This window comes from Atractosteus spatula, chromosome 1, assembly GCF_055471065.1.
Source record: "Atractosteus spatula isolate fAtrSpa1 chromosome 1, fAtrSpa1.hap1, whole genome shotgun sequence".
Classification (NCBI taxonomy): Eukaryota; Metazoa; Chordata; class Actinopteri; order Semionotiformes; family Lepisosteidae; genus Atractosteus; species Atractosteus spatula.
This window is the reverse complement of record NC_142706.1, coordinates 44,604,852-44,628,314: the sequence shown is the minus strand read 5'-3', so window position 1 is coordinate 44,628,314 and position 23,463 is coordinate 44,604,852. Positions and strand designations below refer to the sequence as shown.

The 23,463-nt window shown below is 40.4% G+C and overlaps 1 protein-coding gene across 1 annotated transcript in view; it reads right to left on the bottom strand.

Moving 5' to 3' along the window:
• The window catches only part of polr1a (RNA polymerase I subunit A), a 46,572-nt gene that overhangs the window by 16,419 nt on the left and 6,690 nt on the right, over positions 1-23,463 (bottom strand). Inside the window, exons 9-26 of the mRNA XM_088929858.1 lie at positions 22,739-22,901; positions 21,390-21,563; positions 20,889-21,011; positions 19,957-20,184; positions 16,627-16,881; positions 16,031-16,222; positions 15,394-15,543; positions 14,821-15,004; positions 13,570-13,652; positions 11,800-11,958; positions 10,474-10,572; positions 8,450-8,602; positions 7,275-7,357; positions 6,246-6,411; positions 5,074-5,295; positions 4,063-4,277; positions 3,360-3,527; positions 1,926-2,061 (exon numbers count right to left, since the gene is read on the bottom strand). Of these exons, the coding sequence (XP_088785984.1) occupies positions 1,926-2,061; positions 3,360-3,527; positions 4,063-4,277; positions 5,074-5,295; positions 6,246-6,411; positions 7,275-7,357; positions 8,450-8,602; positions 10,474-10,572; positions 11,800-11,958; positions 13,570-13,652; positions 14,821-15,004; positions 15,394-15,543; positions 16,031-16,222; positions 16,627-16,881; positions 19,957-20,184; positions 20,889-21,011; positions 21,390-21,563; positions 22,739-22,901 (2,953 nt within the window). The remainder of the gene's footprint in view (positions 1-1,925; positions 2,062-3,359; positions 3,528-4,062; positions 4,278-5,073; positions 5,296-6,245; positions 6,412-7,274; positions 7,358-8,449; positions 8,603-10,473; positions 10,573-11,799; positions 11,959-13,569; positions 13,653-14,820; positions 15,005-15,393; positions 15,544-16,030; positions 16,223-16,626; positions 16,882-19,956; positions 20,185-20,888; positions 21,012-21,389; positions 21,564-22,738; positions 22,902-23,463) is intronic.

Sequence of the window (23,463 nt, the reverse complement as noted above, 5' to 3'; positions counted from 1 at the left end):
CACACTATTCTTTAATAAATGTTATTAAATATTACACTATGTATAATTACTTATTAAATATATATTTTCAATAGAAATAGTAGAGCCCAAATAGTAAATTGTATCATATGTACGCATTACAAACTAATATTTAACAGGGCATTACAAATTACTCAGGTACATGTTTTTGCAGCTACTGGAACCTTAACCCTATAGATTTATTAAACAGATCTTGCAAAAACTATTTTTGTACAATCACTAGCAAGCCACTTACAATTTGGGCAACTTTTTACTTCAAATTATCTCATAGCTCTAGCTAAAAGCTAAACATGGTATTAAACACATCCTGAGGGCTATACCATGCTTGTTGTAAAACTGTGCATAATTACATTGTGTTTAAATAAAGGATGAGGCAAAATAGGCATCATCAAACCAATCTGCAGAAGAAAGCAATGTGCTTCTTCCCCTGCTCCAGAATTCACCGCAACAACTATTACTTATAATAGTAAATAGTGCCGGAAATTTAAAAATTCTAAAACAAAGATTCACACAAGTTAATTTATTCAAAATATACTTACCTTGAATAAAAAATAAGCTCAGTTCATGAGTGCATTTCTCAAATTAAAAATGACCAAAAGCATTTTTAAACTAAACTCATGAACACTAACATGTTTAGACATGTCTGTTCAAATTAACTCTCTTTTCATCTCTTTACCATAAGGCAGACTACAATCAGGCACAGTGCCAGAAGCTATGGTCACAGCTTCCTGTCTTTGCTGTCATAATATGCTAATGGCATTATTTGAAGACTTATTTCTAGGACTGGGTGAAACAGTAAAAACTGAGCAAGTGTCTAATGCGCTCATTATACATGATTCATTCTTGATCTGAGTGAGAACAACCAACAGTAGAAAAACAATGGAAGTAAATCCCAACCTGAGTGAGGAGCTGCAGTCTTTGAGTTAGCGTTGTGTGCTATCTCTTTACAGGGATAACAAGAATCTTTCTGTAATTCTTTAACAAAACTTGTTAAAGAAATACGAAAGCCTTTTGTAACAAAATTCAATTTTAAAAAGACATTAAGAAAAAAGTTAGGTTTTCTGCATAAGCTGACAATTTATTTCTGTAAGCTTCAAAATTCATTCTGTTGCAGCCAGCATTGATATAGATCAGTGAGCCAGGCCCAGAAATGGCCATATGTGTCCAGTAAGGTTATGGCCTGAGTTTGTCTCTGGAACTGGACCAGTAGAATGTATTCTGATGTTACATTTCTGAGTTCTGAATGAATTCTAATGATACATTTTGTCAGCTTATGTAGAATGTGTCCATACTTATTGGATGGAACTTCACTGTGCAGTAAGACAACCGCCGAAGACACAAGCTAACACAATCACGAAGTTCATTAGCAAAAAAAAATGGAAATTGGTAGACTGGTCAAGTCTATCGCCCCTTTTAAATTCAATTGAGCATGAATATATAAGATTAAAAAAATCAAAGTCAGAACTCCCCGAGGACAGGCAAGAACTTACACTGATTGTAACAAAACATCAAAAGTTACAACACAGGGTTTAGAGAGTTCAATGGGTGATATTTATAATATGTAGAAAAGTGAATGTGTCCCAATAGTCATAGTAGATTGAAATCACTGGGTTGAACATATTTACTAATTTGTGATCTATTGCAAACTTCCCCAAAATAAAACATATATTATATTGCACTTATCATTCATCATATATTATATTGCACTTATCATCCATCATATATTATATTGTATTTATTATTCATTTGCTTAGCTTAGTTATGTTGTCTCATGTTAAGACTAAGACATTTTTAATTTTTAGAATTTAGGGAGCAAACTTTGCTAAATCAGCCTGTCCATCGTTTGTGTGGCACTAATCAGGCAATGCCACTGAGATGCACAACAGGAGACACATGCTGATACACACCTCTGACAGACACACACGAGTCAGCTTCTTTCTGAGCTTCTTCACCTTCTTCAAGGCTTTCTTTGTGTTGAGCACAGGGATGCTCATCATTGGGGTTTTGATGGAAGAACTGGCAACCATGAGGATTTCACGCAACCTTAAACACAGAGAGAGCCAGAGCTCAAAAGTCTGCTCAGAAATGAGTGGAATTTCCTATTTAACAAACTTGAAAAATTAAATAAAGTATCTAAGAAAAAACAGTTAAGAACATTAAAAACATCAGCTTCATGCTTTTTTCTCTGCAACCTTTCTCCACTTTCAGCATTAATATCTGTCTCACACAGCAGCCAGTGGCATCTACTTCAAGCTCCAGGTGACTGCAATCGGTATGCTTATCAAGAAATTCTTTCTAAAAAAGCTTTATCTTCTTACATGTTTAACTAATTATTTTTGTAATTTGTAAGATTTATAGAAACACAAGAACTCCAAAATAAACTCAATATTAAATGTATAAAGAAAGCCCTCTGCTCTTTTCCATTGCAGTCCATTTCTTTTCTATTATTTGTATGGATTACCAAGTAATATGCTTATGTTCAGTCCTCAAAGACTGCAGCTCTAATGGTTTTTAATGCAGTCAAAAGCTACTTAAGCCCTAAAACGCTATAATGGACAATTTTAGCAAATAATTTAGAAAAAATACGAACACCCTTCTTTTCCATAATGGCAGTAATGATTAATGGTGATTACTCCTCTGGACTGGAATGTGATAGGTTCAAATCCTAGTACTTAAGCAGTGTTCTTTATCTAGAACATTGCAGCAAATATTAACTGTACAACTCAGTCCTCAAGGTGTGAACAATTGAGATAAGAACACCTGAGCACAGAAAAAGCATAAAAGCTGATTCCCATAAGACATCATACAAGGACAGGATAAAGAAACAACAAATTTCATGCTGCTCGTTCACTTGAACCATGGCTCAGTGCTCCTGGGTATAGTGACTCTCTCATTCAGTGCTAATTTATGTTTAAATCCCAACTTTCGCTCTCTGGTTTTGTGGTTATTTAGAATGTTATTAGTTCTTATTAATGGCTCAGAAAAAGAAAAGTGACAAAGATGCATCAAGTCCTAGAAAAAAGAGAATAATATTTTAAATGAAATTGGACATCATACATTTTTGGTATGGCATGAAATTGATTTGACTTAAGACTTACTCAGGTTGAGTGGGGTTTTGGAACATAACCTGTTTTTAATCTTAAGACAAAGTGTACATTAAAAATAATTAGTAAACGTAGCCTCTCTTAGTGACCTTCAGAAAAGCATAAGCCAGATAAGATGATAAATAGGGCTTTTGTCCGATTAAAAAAGAATGATGTGGTTTGTACCTCAGCACATCAAAACAGCCCTAACCCGAAGTCTGGAGAACGACACTCCAAGAGTGCAGGCTGAGTCAGTACCTGGGGATCCCAAGGGTGACGTTCATCTCTCCTCTGCCAGCAAAGTGAAAGGTGTTGAGTGTCATCTGAGTGGACGGCTCGCCGATACTCTGGGCCGCCAGGAGCCCCACAGCCTCCCCAGGGTCACAAAGCGCCCGCTGCCACTTCAAGTGCAGCAAGGACTTCAGGCTGATGACAGAAGGGGGTAATAGACACCTTCTAAATCAGTACCTTCCTTCTGCTTTTCAGTTATGTATGCTGGCAAACAACAATCAGACTCTGTATAATGAAAAACTACCTGCAACTACCAACATAAAGTGGGACTCTAGCATGAAAATAGTGGATGAGATCAAAACACTGCAGGTCCAGTGGCTGAGAACAGGTACAACGTGCCCTCTGTTCAGGGGACATCAAAGACAACAGAAGGACATGGTGACTTAAATAAGAGCCAGGAAAGCAGTCCAGTCTGCTGCTGACAGCGTGGGAAGAGAGACAATAGCAAAAACCAACTTTCATCCGAAAAATTTGCTCTTTTTGGCTTCCTCATTTCTACATTAGTGCCCTCTTGAATTGCAGAAGAATCACTATAAATTTTGTCCTTAAAAGCTTTTGGTTTTGAGTGCAATGCCCACATTACAAACTTTAACAATGAGTACGACCAGAAGAAAGCAATGCGGCGAGTGTGGTAAGCTGCGGTGGTTAGTGGGTTGGGGGGAGTGCTCACCTCTCCACAGACAGAGACTTCTCGCAGTCAGCACTGCTCTGCTGGGCCTGGTAGTCCGACAGGTAGGAGTCCACGATGCTCTCGAAGGTTTCAGACACAGAGCCGAAGGAAATGTCCGGCCGGTGCACGGCCAGGCAAGGATCAGGACAGCGTTCCGTCTTCCTGGCATACTTCCTGTGGCCCTCCTTGTCCAGGGAATACCACCTCTCCATCAGCTGTAGGGTAACAGGGAGAAGGACACAAATGAACTTTCTTTCTGGAGTGGCAGCTTGATTCATTAGTATTTGGATTCTGTACTGTTTACTGGAGTTAGCACAGGTGTGCTGACAGAGGAATTTCACTTAAATGCAAAGAACAAAAAAGTGTACTTATGATGGTATGCTTATCAGAGCTTTACTGCAGTCCAGAGAGGCCTCCCTAAACAGTGTTATGTGAAGAAAACAGGACTTCGTGTCAGCTTTAGCAGAAATCATTGCTAAAGATTACCGCAAAATCAAACCTTCTGTCGTGCAGTTAGTGTACTGCTAAATTAACCTGGAAATGGCACTTCACTTCTTGTCTTTTACATTTTTTCAACAACCACGAAAAAAGAAAAATCTGCACTCACAATGTGGTTTTCCTGCAACATTTTGTTACATGTTTTGGAACTTGTATTTCTTAATTCCCTTTTAAATTCTTTATGCCCTGAATTTGTGCTTTTGTGTGAAAAAAGAAACACGTGCTCCTATATTGTAGGCCACTGTTCACATCTGTCTCTTTAGGAGATGAACTCTAGTCACCTCCATTCTGTAGTCTAATGTCAATGCTCACTGAAAATGAGCATTCTCCTTCCCTTCCTCCTCTTTGGAGGCCAGATTTTGAGTTCATAGTCTTTTACTGAGGGCACTTTCCAGTCTCGACAGGCCAGAAAGGGTTAATATAGAGGAAAGCTGCTTTTGTTTTGCACAGGATAGAGAATTTAGATGGTCGCGTCACCTGCAGGGCAATGTGCCCCAGTGCTGGTGGCCGTACCTGCTGTGTGGCGAGAGTCCTGCTGTTAACCAGTGACCCCTGCTCGCAGTGGGCCTGCAGCTTGGCCAGCTTCTTCTGAGAGAAGAGCAGAAAGGCTCCCTGGCGGGGAGAGCTGTTCTCATGCTTGGTTTTCCACTTCTGGATGGCTCTGAAGTGCTTGGATGAAGCCTCGGAGTCCATCTTGGATAAAGCCTCATCTAAGCACTTGGACTTTTTGATAACCTTCAAAAACAAAAACACATGATCCACTGGAACAGCAACCTTGACAAAGAGTTCTCCCACAAGCTCTATCTGCTAACACCACCAACAGCTCACGCCTGAATGAAACGATATGGAGATTCTAAAAAGCAAAGCCATCGACATTCAAAATTCTCAATACCGTTTACACAGCTGGTCTGAGCAGTAACACCTGTACTTCACAAACCGAGCTGGACAGACAATAAATAAGTTGCAGTGGTCCCAATATTCAGACATCCGGACTGTTAAAAATGTAAAGCTTGTACTATAGAGTATTATTTAGTACCTTCAGCGACCAAACCTTAGTATAAACTCATAACTTTCTCTGCCTAATTTCTATTGCTTCTAAACTTCTTAGGAGTATTTCAGTGAGGAAAAATTAACTTTAAATATGTTGAGACTATATGAGATTTTATTCATGTCATTGATGCCAAATACTATTTCTTTGCAGTAATGGACATGTATTCGTAGGTTCTTGATAATAATAATAATGTTTCTTTATTAGCCCTATACAATTTCTTGCATTAGGAATTCATCTTTTCGCATACCCCAGCTTTTCTTCATGGAGACACAGACACACAGACAGGGAGAGAAGCTGGGGGTCAGAGCGCAGGGTCAGCCATTGTACAGCGCCCCTGGAGCAGTTGGGGTTAAGGGCCTTGCTCAGGGGCCCAACGGAGTAGGATTCCTCTGCCGGCCACGGGATTTGAACCGGCAACCTTCCAGTCACAGGTGCAGATCCTTAGCCACAGAGCCACCGCTCCGCCCAATAAACAATAAGCACAATTGTTGATCAATAAATAATAAGCACAATTCATTCACAAAATGACCTTGGTTTTTCAGTAATCGAGCTTCTGCTTAATTATTTAATAAAAAATAAGAACTGCTACACAAAGCAGCCAAAGATGTGAATACGTTCCAAAGACACGTCATACCTCATAGTTGTCCTTGATGAAGGGGAACTGCCGAGGCTGTAAGAACTGTGTTTTGGGGATGTCCAGGCCGTCCTCTCCGTACAGAAACTGAACCACACTCCCATCGCTGTCCCGCACAGTCAGGTCATACTGCACCACCAGCCCCTCCAGGTGCTTGATGATGCACCTGCAATGACACGTGGGAAAGCGGATGTATAAAAAACATAGAACACTGCAAGCTCATTTTTACTGACTGAAAAAAAACACATTTTGCTTTAAAAGCCATAAAAGAACAAAACAAAATAAAGACTAATTCAAGGTCAGCTCAGGTATTATAAGATAAGGTTTGTGGATTTAACAAATAATGGAAAAAAACTCTAAAGCTCCAGACAGAAACTGTTATGGAGGTTTTTATTTTTCTTAAACTGATCAAACTCTGTCACTGACAGCATATTTTGAATAATGTGAAGATACTATTATTTTAACAAAGTGTCTTTCAAAATGCTTAAGTTACACTTAGACAAAAGGGCAATCACTTTAGTTTATGAACAAGAGAACAATAAATCTAAGCAAAAGAATATAACAGTGGTAAACAGACCGGTGACCATAGGGAAAAAACAACTGTAAAAACACAATGGGGTGACCAGCACAAAGTCTGCAATTATGTGAAAGACAAAGGTTTTGTTGAAGAAATAAAGCAAAGGCTGGACCCTTCTAGAAATGCAGTAGACACAATTTCTGCTGTTTGCAGAAACCTTGGACAATAAGTTCATAATTTTTATAATTTTTTATTATAAAATTAAATAACTATCATACTTCATTTCTAAGCAGTGATTTATTTATAAACAAAGACTGGGGGGTCATCCCTCCGATGGGCCTGTGTCCCAGGGGGGAAGGGGTCATGTTCACTCGTCCACTTGATGTCATGGAAACCAGGATAAGCTCTGGCCCCATGGGCCGCTGTGGTTCTGTGGTTCAGTCTGGGAAATTACCCAGAGTACTCAGTTTAAATTTGTTTAACACGCTTGAAGTAAGATGCAGTGTCCTCACCTCTGAAGGTAACCAGATCGACTGGTTTTTACAGCTGTGTCTACCAGACCTTCACGACCAGCCATACAATGGAAGAAGAACTCCTGAAAGGAAAAAGAAAGAACAGAAACACAAACATAAACAAATATAAAACCCTCTAGAAGACTGTGTGAAGGTCATAAGCGACCCCCTTTTCTAGTCACGCTAAAACAAAACCTTACTGGTGTGCACAATGTAGCCCAGGACACTGAAACTGATCTACAAATAAACAAATAATTCTCAATTATAATTTTAGAATTTGACAGTGCCATCTAGAGTATAAGCACAATGATAAAAGAGTTACTTCACATACAATGCTAATGCAATATCTTTATGAAGAAGAGTTACAACCTCCTTTAAAAAGAGTAATCATGAAAACCATGGAGAAGAGTTTTAGATTCTGTTCTGTCTTCTATAAAACAGGAACATGTGAATTGAAAAAACTTCACAAAGGAACTCCAAATAGCTTTCAACAGTACAGTATTTGTAATGAAGCAGTGTGTTATAGTGGCTGTAATTAATTCTTGTATAGACAATATTTGAATATAAATACCTTCTAAATACAATTCTTCACAAAATGTTCCAGGGGATAGTAGAATTCCACGTGCTTCTTTTAAAAGAACAGACTACTTTACATGTCTATTTTGACCTTCATTTGACTGGCACGATATTTCATCCTCTTATTTAAGCCCTCTATGCATTGTACGATTTATGAAGAGACCCTCTTCCTCCTCCCAGCTCAGTGGTGCAGCAGTTATGTGGCAGCAGGGAGTTAAGAGAGAACTGCTTCATCAGTGGAATTATGGGAGAACTTGTGGAAGATCCAGTGAGGGATTTGGCGACAACACATGGAATAATAACCATACTCTTATAAACAGTGCCAGGCAATCTTTAATGACCAAGCAATCATGACCCTGGTTTAACATCTCATCTCATTGATAGCATTTCATATAGCAGAGTGTGCCTGGTCAGCACATTGGTCTACCAATAACAACAACCTGGTTTTCTTGAGATGTCTCCCATCCTACTACTTATAATCACAGGCTACAAGGCGCTGTTGAGAATTACAGCTCTCCTCGTCAGACATCAAGATCCAAAAAACAATCTGAAGCAACATGCTTCCAGAGAACATGAAGGAGGAAAACGGAGTTGCTTACAGGGGGTTTAATCCCAGTGAGAAATCTGCCGGACACAAAGCCCCCCGCTCGAGGGGACACGTCGTAAGGCTGAAAACAGGGCAGAGATTTCCCAGATGGCATCAGTGGGGGGCGGCGTCCTTCCAGCTCAATCTGTCCCAGCAAGCAGGAAATCTGCACAACATCAACCGTTGACACATCAGAGTCTGAGGAACTGGACCCAGACATTGCACGTTTCAGTTCATATGTGTCGCTATGTGTCACTATTCGATCCTCACTTTAACAAAGAAAAGCTAGCAAATAACATTTCAAAAGCATGCCGAAAAACCCTAACATAATTATGCAAACCCCTCGTTTTCCCAAACTTTAAACTCTTTTTCAATCTTTAAAAATCTAGACCAGATTTAACATGGACCTATTCACCATGTAGACATTTCTTGAGTATGTGTGAAACATGTTTTACATTTTAAAGCAATATATACTGTCATGCTTGAAAGTTTGTGAACCCTTCAAGGTGGTCATTATTTTAGATATTATAGAGATATTATATGAACCTGAACTCTCAATGAATATATAGAATGAATATCCTAAAAAAAGACTTCCCACACAAAAAAGGATTTGAAGTCAGATTATTAGACTGATATTTAACAAATCACCAGATATTCTTGTGTGCAAAAGTAAATGAACCCTTTTCAGTCAATAATTTGTGGCACCTCCTTTAGCAGCAAAAACTTCATAAGTCGCCTTCTATAACCAATTTATCAGTCTCTGACATCTTGCTGGAGGGATTTTTTTCCACTCCTCTTTACAAACCTCCGCCAGCTCTTTGAGGTTTGAAGGATGTCTTGCATGAACAGCCCTCTTTTTGGTCCTGCCACAGCATTTCATTAAGATTCAGGACAGGCCTTTCGCTTGGCAATTCCAGGACACAGAACCTCTTCTTCCTCAGCTATTCTTTAGTGGACTTACTTGAATGTTAAGGATCGTTGTCTTGTTGAAGCATCCACTTTTGAGCCCAGCTTGAGTTTTCGAACTGATGGCCTGACATTCTTCTCAAAAATTCTTTGATATTTCTCAGAATTCATGATTCCCTCAATGATGTCAAGTTGCCCAGGGCCAGAGTAAGAAAAACAGCCCCATACAAGGACACTCCCACCACCATGCTTGACAGTAGGGATAAGGTTTTGTTGGTGGTAGGCTGTGTAGGCTCTTGGCCAAACATGGGCCCTCTTGTTGTGCTCAAATAGTTCAATTTTGGACTCATCTGCCCAGAGAACAGACTTCCAGAACTCTTCAGGCTTGCCCAGGTGGTCTCTGGCAAACTTCAGATGGGCAGCTTTGTTCTTTTTTGACAGAAGAGGCTTCTTCCTGGCGACCCTTGCATAGATGGCATTTCTGTTCAGGATTCTTCTTATTGTTGTTCTATGCACCACTACTCCAGAGGTAGCTAGGGAGGCTTGTAGATCTCTGGATGTTATTATAGGATTACTTTTGACCTCTTTTATCATTCTTCTTGTGACCCTGGGATAAACTTTAGGAAGACGTCCACTTCTTGGCAGTGTTGCCACTTTTTTAAATGCCCTCCACTTGTATACTATTTGCCTAACAGTGGATCTATGGAGTCCATTTTGAAATGGCTTTATAACCTTGTCCAGATTGATGAGCATCCACTACCTTTTTCCTCAGTTCTGCTAGACTCGTAGGAAGAGTAACTGACCTGCTTTCTTGCAATCGTTTATGTTTGCTCCTCCCTAACACATCATTTCAGATCTTTGGTTACCTTGGTTAATTGGTTAACACTCTGTCATTGACCCACCTGATCCTGCTTTACCTTGATTCTTATTAAATATACATTTTGTGGTTAAAAAAAACAAGAAATCTCAAATTATGCAATGGGTTCACAAACTTTCAAGCATGACTGTATTGTAATAGCGCAGTAATAATTTTGTTTTGCAAAGCAGTCTGGATCACTATAGGAATCTCACATTATTACACAGACCTCAGCAGGGCCTTGCTGATGTCTGCACTCAGCACTGTGGCTTTACCTGCATAGTGTTGACAGTGGAGCCCTTGGCCCCAGACTGCACCATCAGCTGGAGGTTGTTCTCTGGGAAACGTGTGTGAAGACCCAGGGGCATGCACACCTGAGAAGACAGATTGCAGCATGAGCCAACAGAACACACTGGGGACACGGACAGAAAACTACCTAACAAATTTACCTACAAATAACCTTTAAGGTTCTTATAAAATTATCATCACAAAATCTCTGCAAACATTAATATTGGAGAATCGCCACTGGGAAGAAATATTCAGTGCACTTATATAACTAAAAAAAGCATGGCAAAATTCTCCTTAAACAACCAGAAAAATCAAAATATCTATGCTATTCATGATAAAATCACGGATAAAGTTTAAGGGCTTCCTAAAATCTGACTGTTCTGAGGTTAACTCTAATTTTTGCCGATTCAATCATCAACAGAAATCATTGTCAAAAGAAAGAAATGGAAATACAATCATAAGAGCTCATACAATATATCTGTAGGGTATTTCTCTCTTAAAAAAAACTGGTTAAATTTTGTTTTGAGGTAAGCAACTGCATATTGTGACTCTGGTTAAGCAGAGCACACGATTTATAGAACACAAATACTTTGGGGAGATACCGTGCACTTCTGGGACCAATTACTCAATGATTAATAATGGGATGCACTTGAGATGGTACAGGAGTTAAACTGAATTATGTGGAACAAACCTCTGACTTGCCAGAGAGAGAGTGAAGGGATACTGTGAGAACTAAACAGAGAGCCTAAGCAAGTAGTTCTGGATGTCAAAACACTAGCCAGAGAACGTCAGAGGACAGAGCCAGAGAAGTTGGAAGGCTACCAAATATTGGTTTCATTTCCTTAACCATCTTTATAGCTTTAGTTCAGGACGAGTTCAGGTAAACACAAAATGTAAATAAGCTGCAGGAAAACGTGATCTGTAGCTATTGTGCTGCGGTAGCTCCAATGTGCTGTTAAACCTTCAGGTTTGGTTGTATTTTGTTAGAGAGAAATTTTCCAAATGAAGAAGTAAAAGCCAGCTAAATTCTCTCTGCAACTGCTGATTGTAGGTAGATACAAATACAGAAGGTATTCCATATTCCTATATCCAAGAAGAGCCAGAGCAAAGCTCTTTTACCTTAGCAGAACAAAAGGCGAGCGCCTAGGAGCTCTGTACAGAGCTGGGTGTTGCAGGAGCATTAGCAGGCCTTGCAGTGCCACATTTAACAATCACAGCAGAAAGAGCAGCCGAAGAGAAAGTGTAACAAGAACTGAAAGAAGGTATAAAGTCAAGAGACAGAAACTGCTCATAAAGCGGTGAGACGCACCAACCTTATTGATGCCATTGCTGACAAGGTTGGCCTGCTCCTTGAACTTGAGGTCCACCATGTTGAAGTCTCGCTGGTCGGGGCTGAGGTGGGCATCATGCCACTTGTCCCTGGCCTCACTTTCCGGAACAGTCTCGGGGAGGTTGAAAGCAGCTCGCACAGCCTGCAGCAAGACAGGTGGTTACTTCACTTACACAAGCAGCACACAGCACAAAGGGGGTGTATTATTTACAGATAATGACCACTGTTTTCTATATACCATCATGTCATCTAGATCGTGGGACAACTTGACAAACTGTTGATTAGACCAGTGTTAGGACCAGTTGCACACCTTTTAGAATATCGAGCTACTCTACTAACATAGGACAACTTTTAAACAGTTGTTAATTCTCTTTGGTAAAGGCAAAGAAAAAAAATCTTGATAAAACCCAATACAGACAATGTCTGAACACATAGGGTACATTCTATAATAACATAATAGTGAAACTGACAAGTGTAAAGATATTCTAACTTTAATCAAACTTTACCTTAACTTGTGCGAAGGAAAGGCAGAAATCAATGTAGACTATTTAGACTTGGTATAAAGTGCAGTGATGTTTTTTTCTTCCTAGCAGTTCAAGTTTGACCTTGTATAATTTTTAAAATAAAGCATTATCATTTAAACGAAACTGAAAAAGGAAGAAATTATGTCTGCTGTATATATTTAACAGGATGAACCCTAATTCATAACCTGGTATTTCTGCTATGTACTAGAAATAGGGGGATTTTGTGACATGTCTGGCTTCAGTCTTACTGTAATAAACAGAAAATGTGAAAACACAGCTGCACTGGCTAAATCAAGGACAAAACACAGCTGTGAGTGCTCTTTACAGGCACACTCCTGTACTTTGGCATCTATTTGAAGAAAGTCTAATCTTGACATAAAGACTTCAAAATCTGATTCACACTGAGGTGTCTCCAGCATATTTCAGTCTGTGTTTTGGGCCCATGACACCACAATTAAGACTTGGAGGTTAGTAGACTCACAAAATCACAAAAGACATTTGAGCACAAACTACAATTTTACATATTAATACATTTCTTAGTTAACTTTTCTGTATCTTTTCCCCTTTTGAGCGACAAAGGAATTCACATTCTCAGATATTTTCAACGATGGCTTTTGCACGTTATAGAACTTGTAATTAACTCACAAATGGTCTAGATGGGCCCAAGGACCTCCGCTCGCTTGCAGCCTTTCTTAAGTTCTAATCATAATGAGGGCTTCTAGGCTCTTCTTTGCTTCTATGCTGAACAGAGATTCAAGTAAAGTGAGCCTGTGGCATAACCTGGGGGTTGAGGGTTTATATTTACCAATGCTATCTTTGCATGGCAATCTGCTTCATATCAGAGGTAAAACAGCACGCTTGGCTTTCTCTCTTTATGTATTTCTATAACAGGCTTCATATACAGTAGTACAGTACCTGCTGAGCAGTACTTATTTGGTGCAGGAACTTGACCATTGCAGATGAGGCCATTTCGTGGGACAATATTTGGGATAATACAGCCTCCAAAAATCCTAAATATTGAATGAAATTCCCTTCACTCAGAGGATCTGACCCCTGACACTAGGAGACACTGTCTCCTGAAGATCGTTTAGAACACTGTTCATGGAACATGTGGATACCCATGTGGACATTTTTACAAGTTCTAGGAGTGTCAAGATGTTGCGTTCTGGGAACTTTTTGTCCATTATTATTAAACAGGGATATTACTCTTGCTGGTTGCAATACTCTACCTTTGCCCCACATTTGGTAGACTCTACAATGATCTTCTTTCTCTTTTTATTAGCTCCAGGCTTTACCAATATATCTTCCACACCTGCAGCAAAAAATGAAGATTTTAGTGTTAGAGCCTGTATTCATTACAAGAATGGACATTGCTATTATTCCCTCACAGGTTTGTTTGTAATTTGATCCCTTCAGTAGTAGACAACCAGAAATGTTAAAGTTCTTAATCTTATTTGTTTGTACAGTATGTGTATAGTTTTTTCACAGTGGTCCAATGCATTTTTCAGTGAATGAAAAATTATCTTCTCAAGGTCAAATAAGCATTTCTTAAAGAAGAACTGTAGTCCCAATACCTCAGACCTGTTAAGTCTCAGTAACAATACAAATTAATTGACGGTATCTCAAAATCTTAAGCACATAATTTTGAACTCTGTGAAAGTACTGTGTGGTCTCCATTTTGTGGCAAAACACCAGTCTCACCACACACAAGAGCGAGAGTTTGTATGAATTGTGAAGCTTCCCATCATGCTCACTAGTCACTGTAATGACTAATGTAATGTTATGTACAAGCGAATAAGTATAGGTTCCAACGTGATCTGCATGCAGAGTTAACAAGTAATTTGTATTTGTTGGCAAAAATGTGTCGAGAGCAGTATTTCTACTGGATTAAAAGAGAGGTATTCACAAGCCTGCGCTTTAAGGATGTCAAAGGGCTACTTCATGTCACCACAAGTTTGTTTCCCTGTTCCGAATCATAGAATACGCTGCATATCCTGTAAATATCGTTTTTTTATGTAAAGTGAAGGATTTACACATTACTGTGTACATTTTTTACTTTCATTGTGGTTTGAAATGCACTCATCGATGATGATTCTTTTTTAACCACGAAATATAAAATTGGTGTTGCAGCTCCCCCTTTTAAGACAAAACAACATACGTACACTAGTAGTAAAATGAATTGCAGTCCACACCAAGTATTTCGTTGGCCTTATTCAAGTAATAATCGCTATGAAAGTTTAAGGGGGACCAGCAAACCTGATGAATTGGGTTTTACAGATGTCTCCACAGCGGAATACAATTTCTGTCTGAAGAAATAAAAACTTGTTCAATTATACCTGGAGAGCTGAAAAGAAAACCATATAGCTCCACGAGACCCCTGCTCTGAAGGAAATGACGGGGACACATGGGTGACACGCACACAGCCCTGCTGAAGAATGCAGCAGGCTCCCACTCTGTTCTGCACAGCCTGAGCTCCTTACCCATGGTGAAGCCCCTGTACAACTGGAGGTAGGCTGTGAAGAGCCGGGCCAGGCAGCTCAGCAGTTTGCCACTGGTCTCCCCTCCGTACAGCTCGTAGCAACAATGAACCAGCCCGTAGGCTGAGCTGCCATAGTGGGCCTTGTCCAGAACTCCACACAGCAGCTCTCCATCCTGGATTATGACCTGCAAGAAAAAGGCACCACTGGAGTGAATACTGGGGAACCGATCTTTTATGGGTATGGAATTTATTCACATGTTGAAGGAAGCATCACATATGTCTTTCTATCATCAATGCTCACAGAGAAATGTTACAATAAAAGGTCGGACTGCAGATTTTTTAAATACAATGCTTAAGAAACCTTAAGACAAAGACTATTAGTAAATAATGGCACAAAGAAAATAAGATGGCACACAGTGCATATCCCCAAAGATACAGCCTTTGTAACTGTAAAACAATACAGTTAGAGTGAGTTCCAGTCCTCCTTGAAGAGATGATACAGCTGAAGCTCAAGCATGTTTATTACAAAATGTCTCACTCTGCGAGTGCTTCACGAGACAAAGGGCTGCCCTACCTGGGACTCACACATGGAGTCTGGGTTGTAGCCTGGGACAGGTCGCGGTGGCTCTTTGATCCAGGCCTTACTGGGAATCTTGGCTTTCCCTGAGAGGTTCAAGGGCAGGTGTTTTTCTGGAATTACGTTGATCAGCAAGGTAGAAACAACCTAGACATCCAGCCAAACAAGCAAGTTAAACAAGATGAAATTAATTCTTTCAGAATTCAACTGGCAGTTATGGTGAAAATAAAATATTAAAGAACTATCAATTTCTCCTAAAAAAAGTTCAATTTCTTATTTGCCATTTAATGAGTTATCAAAGTGCTTCACTAAGCATACTTCATACCATTATACGTAATAATCTTATTAGGGAATAAACACTGAAGGCTAACGAGATCCTTAATGTACTGAAAATGGTTCGGAAGTGTTTACAAGTATTACCTGAGACATGCTAGCAATCATCCACTCATAAACGAGTGTAAAGAACATTTTTACACTAAGAATAAAAGGTTTGGGTTATATTTAGTTATTTTAAGAAAAATGGTAGAGGTTTTAACACGTCAGCTGACACAAGGTGTGCAATTCTTACAACAGCTTTACATTTCAACCATTTTCAGTGAGCCCTGTGAGTATGGACAAGCTTTAGACTAGAGACCTGTTTCCCTGTCCACAGGGCACATGGCTTCAGCACTGCGGGGGGCAGCACGCGGACCCTGCCCCTCTTGTCCGTCAGGCCTCGGTAAACCAGCTCCATGTACTGGTCTCGTGTGAAGAAGCAGCCGCGTATTGTCATGCTGGTGCCCGACACCATGTGATCCTGAATCAGTCCTGCCAAGGGCTTCCCGTCCTAAAACACAGGAAGCAAGTGAACCAGGCAGACCTGTCACTGCGGGCACGATATAACGGCAGTTATAGTTTAAAAATAAATATAGTTTAAATATGTGTTAGGCTTTGTGCCTGCATTTCAAAAAGACCACTGAAGGATAAAGCCGTTTTATTGGGTAATTTCTGCAAACGAAGAAGGCATGTTATCAAATTACAGAATCCATACACTTCATTCAAAAGTATTTTTGTGTTCAATGTGTCCTTTTTTTGTGGAATAATGAACAGGAAAAAATAAGTTCTGTTAAAATTAAAATTTAATCTCAGTCTAATAAGTGGTGTAAACTATTTAATCCTATTAAAAACTATTTTAGAGATACATTATCTTAAGTAATTTGATATGATACTGCCACTATGTTTCTTCGTTACCTTGGGAACCAGATACTGTTGGTCAGTGCTGACAAGATTATAGGCCTCAGCCCTGCCCAGCTCACTCTGAGGGAAGTGTGCGTTCATTTCATCGCCATCAAAGTCAGCGTTATAAGCTTTGCAGTTGGCGTAATGCAACCGCAGAACCTTCTCTCCAGGCAGGATGCGGGCGCAGTGAGCCTGGATGGAGGGCCTGTGCAGGGTGGGCTGTCGGTTCAGCAGCAGGACATCACCATTCTTAATGTGCCGGTTGACCTAGCAGGGAGAAACACTTTTTTTCACTTTCATTTCAATGTACAAGCTAAGGGCCATGTTAGAGTAAATATTACCCACCAACCAATTGCAAATGACAGATTCAGTGGGATTTAATAACTTCGAAGTGAACATTTTTTTTGCTTACTTCTTTGTGTATTAGCGATTTTATCAAAATCGACAAATCACATCAGTGAAGTGAAGGCAAAGGACAGGTGCTTGTGGAACTTCAAAACCATATCAGATTAAAAACATTTAAAATATCAAAATAAGAAAAGATAAAGTAAGGATATGTGTCAGGTCCTCCAACCAGTAGCGTAGCAATGAGGGACTAATACACATTAACACCAGTTATAGGGTCCCTGCACCTTATTTTCTGTAACCTAAATAAAGCTGTCTCCAAGGAGGAGGAAACTGCCCAGACCAGCCCTGGTGAAAATACCCACTCCACCCTGACTTCGTCCAAAGCCTGTTTTGCCCCATCAGATTCCCCTGTAAACCAAACTGTAATGGAAGTCAAAATCTTTTTCACTTTTAAGCCTTAACCATAAGGGAAATCAAGCCTGCTTTTCCCTTATAACCTACAGGGGTGCCTGCTTCTAACCTTTTCCTCTTACTGCAATACTGACACTAGCCTTACGCCATGACTAGCTGAACAGACAACTTCTACAGTGCTCATAACCTTTCAGCATAGAAGTCTCAATTAAATGAACCTCAGGAGATCTTTCTCTCACTGCCTTGTGCAAAATGCCTGGACTTATTTCCGTCTGGTCTCTCAGCTGCTCAACACTGGCTCAAAGCAACAGATGGCTGAAAGACACAGCTGCTCCATTACAGCATATCATTAAACTGCGTATACCTAGAGCATCAGCAATTCTACTGTGACACCAAAAATACTGTCTTACAAGAGAAAACATCCATAAATAATTTTGCACTACAGCTGTAATCAAGGAAGGAGCTAAGATTCATGGTTAATAAAGGATACAGACAACAAAAGGGTAGATACACTATAAAGATGCACATATTAGGAAAAGGTACTTAAAATCACTTGAATGCATTAAATTCTGCATTTATTTCAATTAAATATCTTCAAGTACCACAACGATATCGCACAGCCAGCAACCCCAGGTACAGCTTAACCCCACATCCTAAACAAACTACCAAAACAATTCTACAGGACAAAAGAGGAAAGAACTGTTCACTGCAGATGCAATGTGGAAAGGTTTCATTAATGTGTCCTGAAATATAGTACAAAACGAATACTAGCCTTGGGTCTCAGAATCTTCAATAAAGAGAAAAGACCACTGATAAATATTTAAAATTGCTTGGAATGTTGACTTACATAGTATTGACCACCACCATCAGATTAAGTTCAGTCAAGTACATCTGTGGGTTAACTAGGGAAGCCCCAAGTAATAACTCACGTTATACCCTTAATTACCCTGCCGTAGCAGAAAATGAATACATTTGGGCTATTCTGTGATTTTAATGTTCTTTGTGAAGAATGTTTCAAACACTAATGAAAGATGCTTTTAGTGTGACAACATTTTAATAACAAATGTGATTTACAATACCTGACCTGTCCATTCATATTCAATTTAGAATTATGCTAAACTTCCTTCATAAACATTGTCGTTCACTAATCTCTGATAACAACTGAGGCCAGGATCGACAGACTCAGACACATTTCTTCCAACCTCCCTTCTCTGGCCAATCTGGTGGACCTAAACACATTTAGAAACAAGGTTTGATGCCAACTATCCTACTAGCCCAACAATTTACCACTCTGCTATCTCATACAGTAAAGCTCTTAGCCTCTTGATGAAGTTTCTTTCAATTGAAAAAGGTTGAAGATAATCCTTAGCCATTTAGTTAAGGAAATCACAAGAGACTAGAGGTGCCAAACAGACTCTCTCATTTATAACGTTTCTTAAATTATTATGATCAATGCAGCACTGCCTTTAATCGGTGCAAGAGCAATTTTGAAATGACTACACACTCCTGGCCAGGCCATCACACTTTGATATCTCCATCAATCCTTTTTTGTTCATGATCTTCCAGGCTATGACCTATTAATTGGTTGGTGTTTAGCTTCAATATCTTGCGAGTCTACAAATTGCTGCCTGTGAAAACCCCAGGCAGTGAAGGTTCCTGTCACGGATGTCGGAAAGGACGAACCGAGGAATGGCAGGAGAGCGAAAAGACCCTATCCGTAGCGGCGAGACGGGGGTTAGCCCGGGCTCAGCTGTTCAGGAAATGCCGTATAGAAGCCTATGCCCTCAGGTAGCGGACGTGGGGCGACCTGGTCCTAGGCGGGTTTCAGGACATCCGAACGTCAATGCTGAGCGAAGGCAAATGAAAGACCCAGAAATATATAGCCCCAGAGAGAGAGAGAAACAGCGGAAGGACAGCAAAGAACCGGAAATGAGAGACAGAACAGAGAAGGAGCGCCCTCTGGCTGCAGAGGGCGTGACAGTTCTGTGTGCTGACTCAGTCCAGCCTCCAAAATACAAATGTGTCACAAAGATGTTGTGTGGTGTTGGGGCACACTGGTTCCCTTTGATGTGTTTCTCTATTTTGACCAGGATTCACATTCAGCAGGTTAATGTGAACACAATCAACTCTAAATTCTTAAACAGACTTGATCAGTAAATGATCACTTAATTTGAAGTGAAATTAAAGATATTCAACATCCAAAATCCATATAATTCTTTAAGAACTGTTTAAAATATCAGTTTGTGCACAAGATCACTGAAATATGCCAAACCAAAGGTACACACAGCGTGTGCTGCACACAGACCTGTGGGTGCCCTCGCCTCACGAGGAATAACCAGGTCAGGACAAGTCCGCGCTCAGGTATTCACCTCTGTCAGTTTTTTCAAGTTCCATAAAAACAGCAAACAACGTTTCGACTAATATGGAAAGAGCACTTTTTTTAAAGCAAGTCTGCAAAGACCCCTGTAACTGAGCACAGACGTTGCTGGAACTAGTGATCACTCGTAATATGCTGGAAAAAAAGTCCAAATAAACCCTCGGTCCCTCCTGGTCTCCTGAAGGGAGCGACAGGGCAGGACTTACAATTTTCATGGGCATCCTCTGCGGGCCGGTGCAGGGCGTGAGCAGCTGCTTGGCGATGGCCTCTCTCTGCGTGCGGTTGGTGGAGCTGAGGACCGTGCGGGAGCCGTCCTCACTGATCACCATGGAGGCGCCGGGGTGCACGTCGGGCCCGTTGATGACCGCCTGCCGCAGCTCCTTCACGTTCCAGGGCGTGACCGGCTGCGGGTACGTCAGTTTGGTGGCAAACACCTGGTGGTACATTTGACACCATTTCTACCCCCGGCACTTTCAACACGGCTTTGGCGTTTCAAAAAAGGGGAAAAACACTTGAAATTTAAAAGCTAAACAAAAGTTTTACCACTGAATACATGGTATATGGTTTAAAACAAAAATCACCCCCTGCCAAGTTATACAGCTGTGTAAAGGACAACTGTAACTACTATAACAAACTGTTCTGAAGTTTTGTTTTAAAAAACTGTTAAGGTCCTTTTTGAATTCAGAAACATTTTGCATAATGTACGTGTAGTGTAACCATATTAATGTTCACACTTATCTGATACTTTACATTTGTAATGTAATTATAACTAGAATTACTGCAGCATTCCTTCAGCTGACTTTGTGATTTAGTAGAGTCTTATGGCTTTTGCGTTCATATCTTTAAAGAATAATGTCACAGCGTTGTGTTTTAACTGCGCAGGTTTTCTCAGGGGTGCTCTGGTTTTCTCCCATTCCAAAGACATACTGGTAGGCTAACTGGCTTCTACGAAAACTGGCCCGGGTGTGTGTGCGTGCATGTTTGTATTTTGTTTTCCAAGTGTGTTTTGCTTGCCAGGATAGCCTCCGGCTCCTCCACAACCCTTTACTGGATAAAGCAGGTTAGAAAATGGGTGGATGGATGATGGTTTAACTTGAATGTTGCTCACACAGGCATAGGGATGACTGAACACGCTTACCATGGGTATTCCAATTTCATTGGTGCCGATGTACATGTCTGGACAAATGACAGAACGAGCTGCGTAGTCCACACGCTTCCCCATCATGTGTTTCCGGAAGAGACCCTCCTTCTTCTCCAGCATCTGAGGAAGAAAACCGGCATGTCTGCTGGGCACCTTTCTCATCGAAGCTTATCACAATTAATGCAAAATGTTTTAAACAGTAAAACGTTTCACGTAAGATGGGGAAAAGAAAGAATTCAAGAGTTTACTGAAGCGAAAATACAAAGACAACAGACATCGAGATCAGTAAATTTAAAATAAAATTAAAGGCATTTTGAATAAAGAAGACCCAGGAGGTTGATGTGTGTCTTATAAAAACACAGTCATACCACTCTCTTCCCCGCATGACATTTCGTAGGCAGAAAACAATGCAACCCGAGGTTCTAGGCAAGTTGTGTTACCAGGACAGTTTCTTTCACAATCACTGAAAACACAACAGGTCATGAAACCAACACCCACCTGCCGAATTCCTGGGAATTTATCACCCATGAGCTTGTCCATATCGCTGTCAAACACAATGTTGACATGGCTCTGCAGATGGATCCAAACATTGTACAGCTTATCTGTGAGTGTCTGTCCTGGGATAGTGCTTAGGAAGGCCCTATCAGTTTGATTGGATTCCACCTCCAGCGCCTACAGTGACAGAAAAACAGAATATGTGAGCCGGACAAAACATGAAGAAAGTGTAGAAATGAAAATTCAATATTCAAAAAATATTTCTATATATTACCCCTCTAGGGAAGACACCAAGAGTTCATAAAAACCTCAGAAAGGTTACAAACAAGAGGCAATACTAGCTCATCTGATTCTAGTGACTAACTCATCTGGGGATTCTATCTAGTCTTTTTATACTGTGCATCAAGCACTGTTTCCGAACATTTGCATTATTATTTTCTCACAGTAGTTTTTTTTTCATTTGTACATGGTTATTAAATTATACCACTATCTTCTATGATGCCAGTCCAAATATTAGAAGCTCAAGAAAAAACTGATTATTTACATTGTTCATTTGCATTTGAACCAGGCTACTTAAGATATTTTAGTATTTTAATGCGGCAGTGTATGGTAGTGGGTAAGTCTCTGATCTCATGACTGCAGGGTTGTGAGTTCATTTCCCTGATGTCGACACTGCTGTTATACCTTGGGGTACAGCTGTTCTAGTCAAGTCTAGTTTATGGCTGTATAAACAGGGACCAGCACTGCTGGGAAGTAAATCCTGCAATGGGCCAACATCCTGTTCGGGGGTGAGGGGTCTTGTGCTGTCTTGTTTGCCTAACACTACGGATACTAGGATAAGCTCAGGTCCAATGAGCTGCCATGGCTTGGCCATGGATATTACACACCAATGGAGGACCATTACATTCAGGATTCTTCAGGACACACAACTGTCTTTTCACATCTATATACCCCTGCATTTTAAGACAAAGATAAGCTTTTGCTGCACTGGCTAGAGGGCTTGCCTTGTACTTACACTGGCAAAATCAAATTTAATATTACGAATCATTCAACTACTTTTACATGTCAATTGTCATTTCAAAGGTTCCCAAAGTGCTTGGGACCAGGTTCAGCTCAGGTGCAGCACCAGCTATCTATGTGATGAATGGCAGCCATTTTGTACCAGCAGCACCACTTCATACAGGTCAGGTAGAAATGTGGAAAAGTTCCCAGTCACCATACTGGAGAGTCTGCTCCAAAGAGAAGAGTGCCACCTACTTGTTCACCAACACCATTTAAAGCAACTTATTTTTTCTTGGAAGCTTCCCAGGCCTGTACTGGCCAGGCCCCACGCAGACTGGTACTAAGCTCACCTCTACTGTCTCAGTCCCTGTGTGCTCAAGTGCCTTCTCCTTCTCCTGTGCCATCAGGGCCAGCAGCTTCCGGATCACCGTGTTGTCCTTCATCACTGCCTGCAGGTTCACCGTCTGCCCGTTTGTGAACATCTGATCCCCCAGACGGTTGATGGGGCGATACCTGGGGGAACAGCGACATGTGGCGGCAAGATAGCTTTACAGCTGAAGGACCCATCACAAAGCTTCTGCACTGATGACTGACAGGCAAATCTCCGGTTAACTCTTTTGGGCCATCTACACAAAAAATAAATTTAAGACAAACTAAAATAAAAGGCCTTTACTGAAAATTCAGTCCTTGCAAACTGATTAATAAAAATGTAATGTATGCTATACAGCCTATTTTTAATTTAAAGTAGAATTACATTATCAACTTTTCATGGATAACGATTTCAATCTATCCATCCATCCATTTTCTAACAGCTTTATCCAATACAGGGTCTAGGGGGAAACCAGAGCCTGTCCCAGCAAGTAACGGGCACAAAGCAGAATGTTCAATTTTCCCCAAAAAACCAATGAACGTTTAGCCCAGTATGTTGCTGGGCTAAAAGATAAAACACATAATTAACCCAGAACAGAACTGGGAAGCACTGTGACACTGGGAAATGGGAAGCACTGTGACAAAAGTCATCCTTCAATACACAAGGAGAAACTTTTAAAACCCTTTGTGAGTCTGAATTTCTATC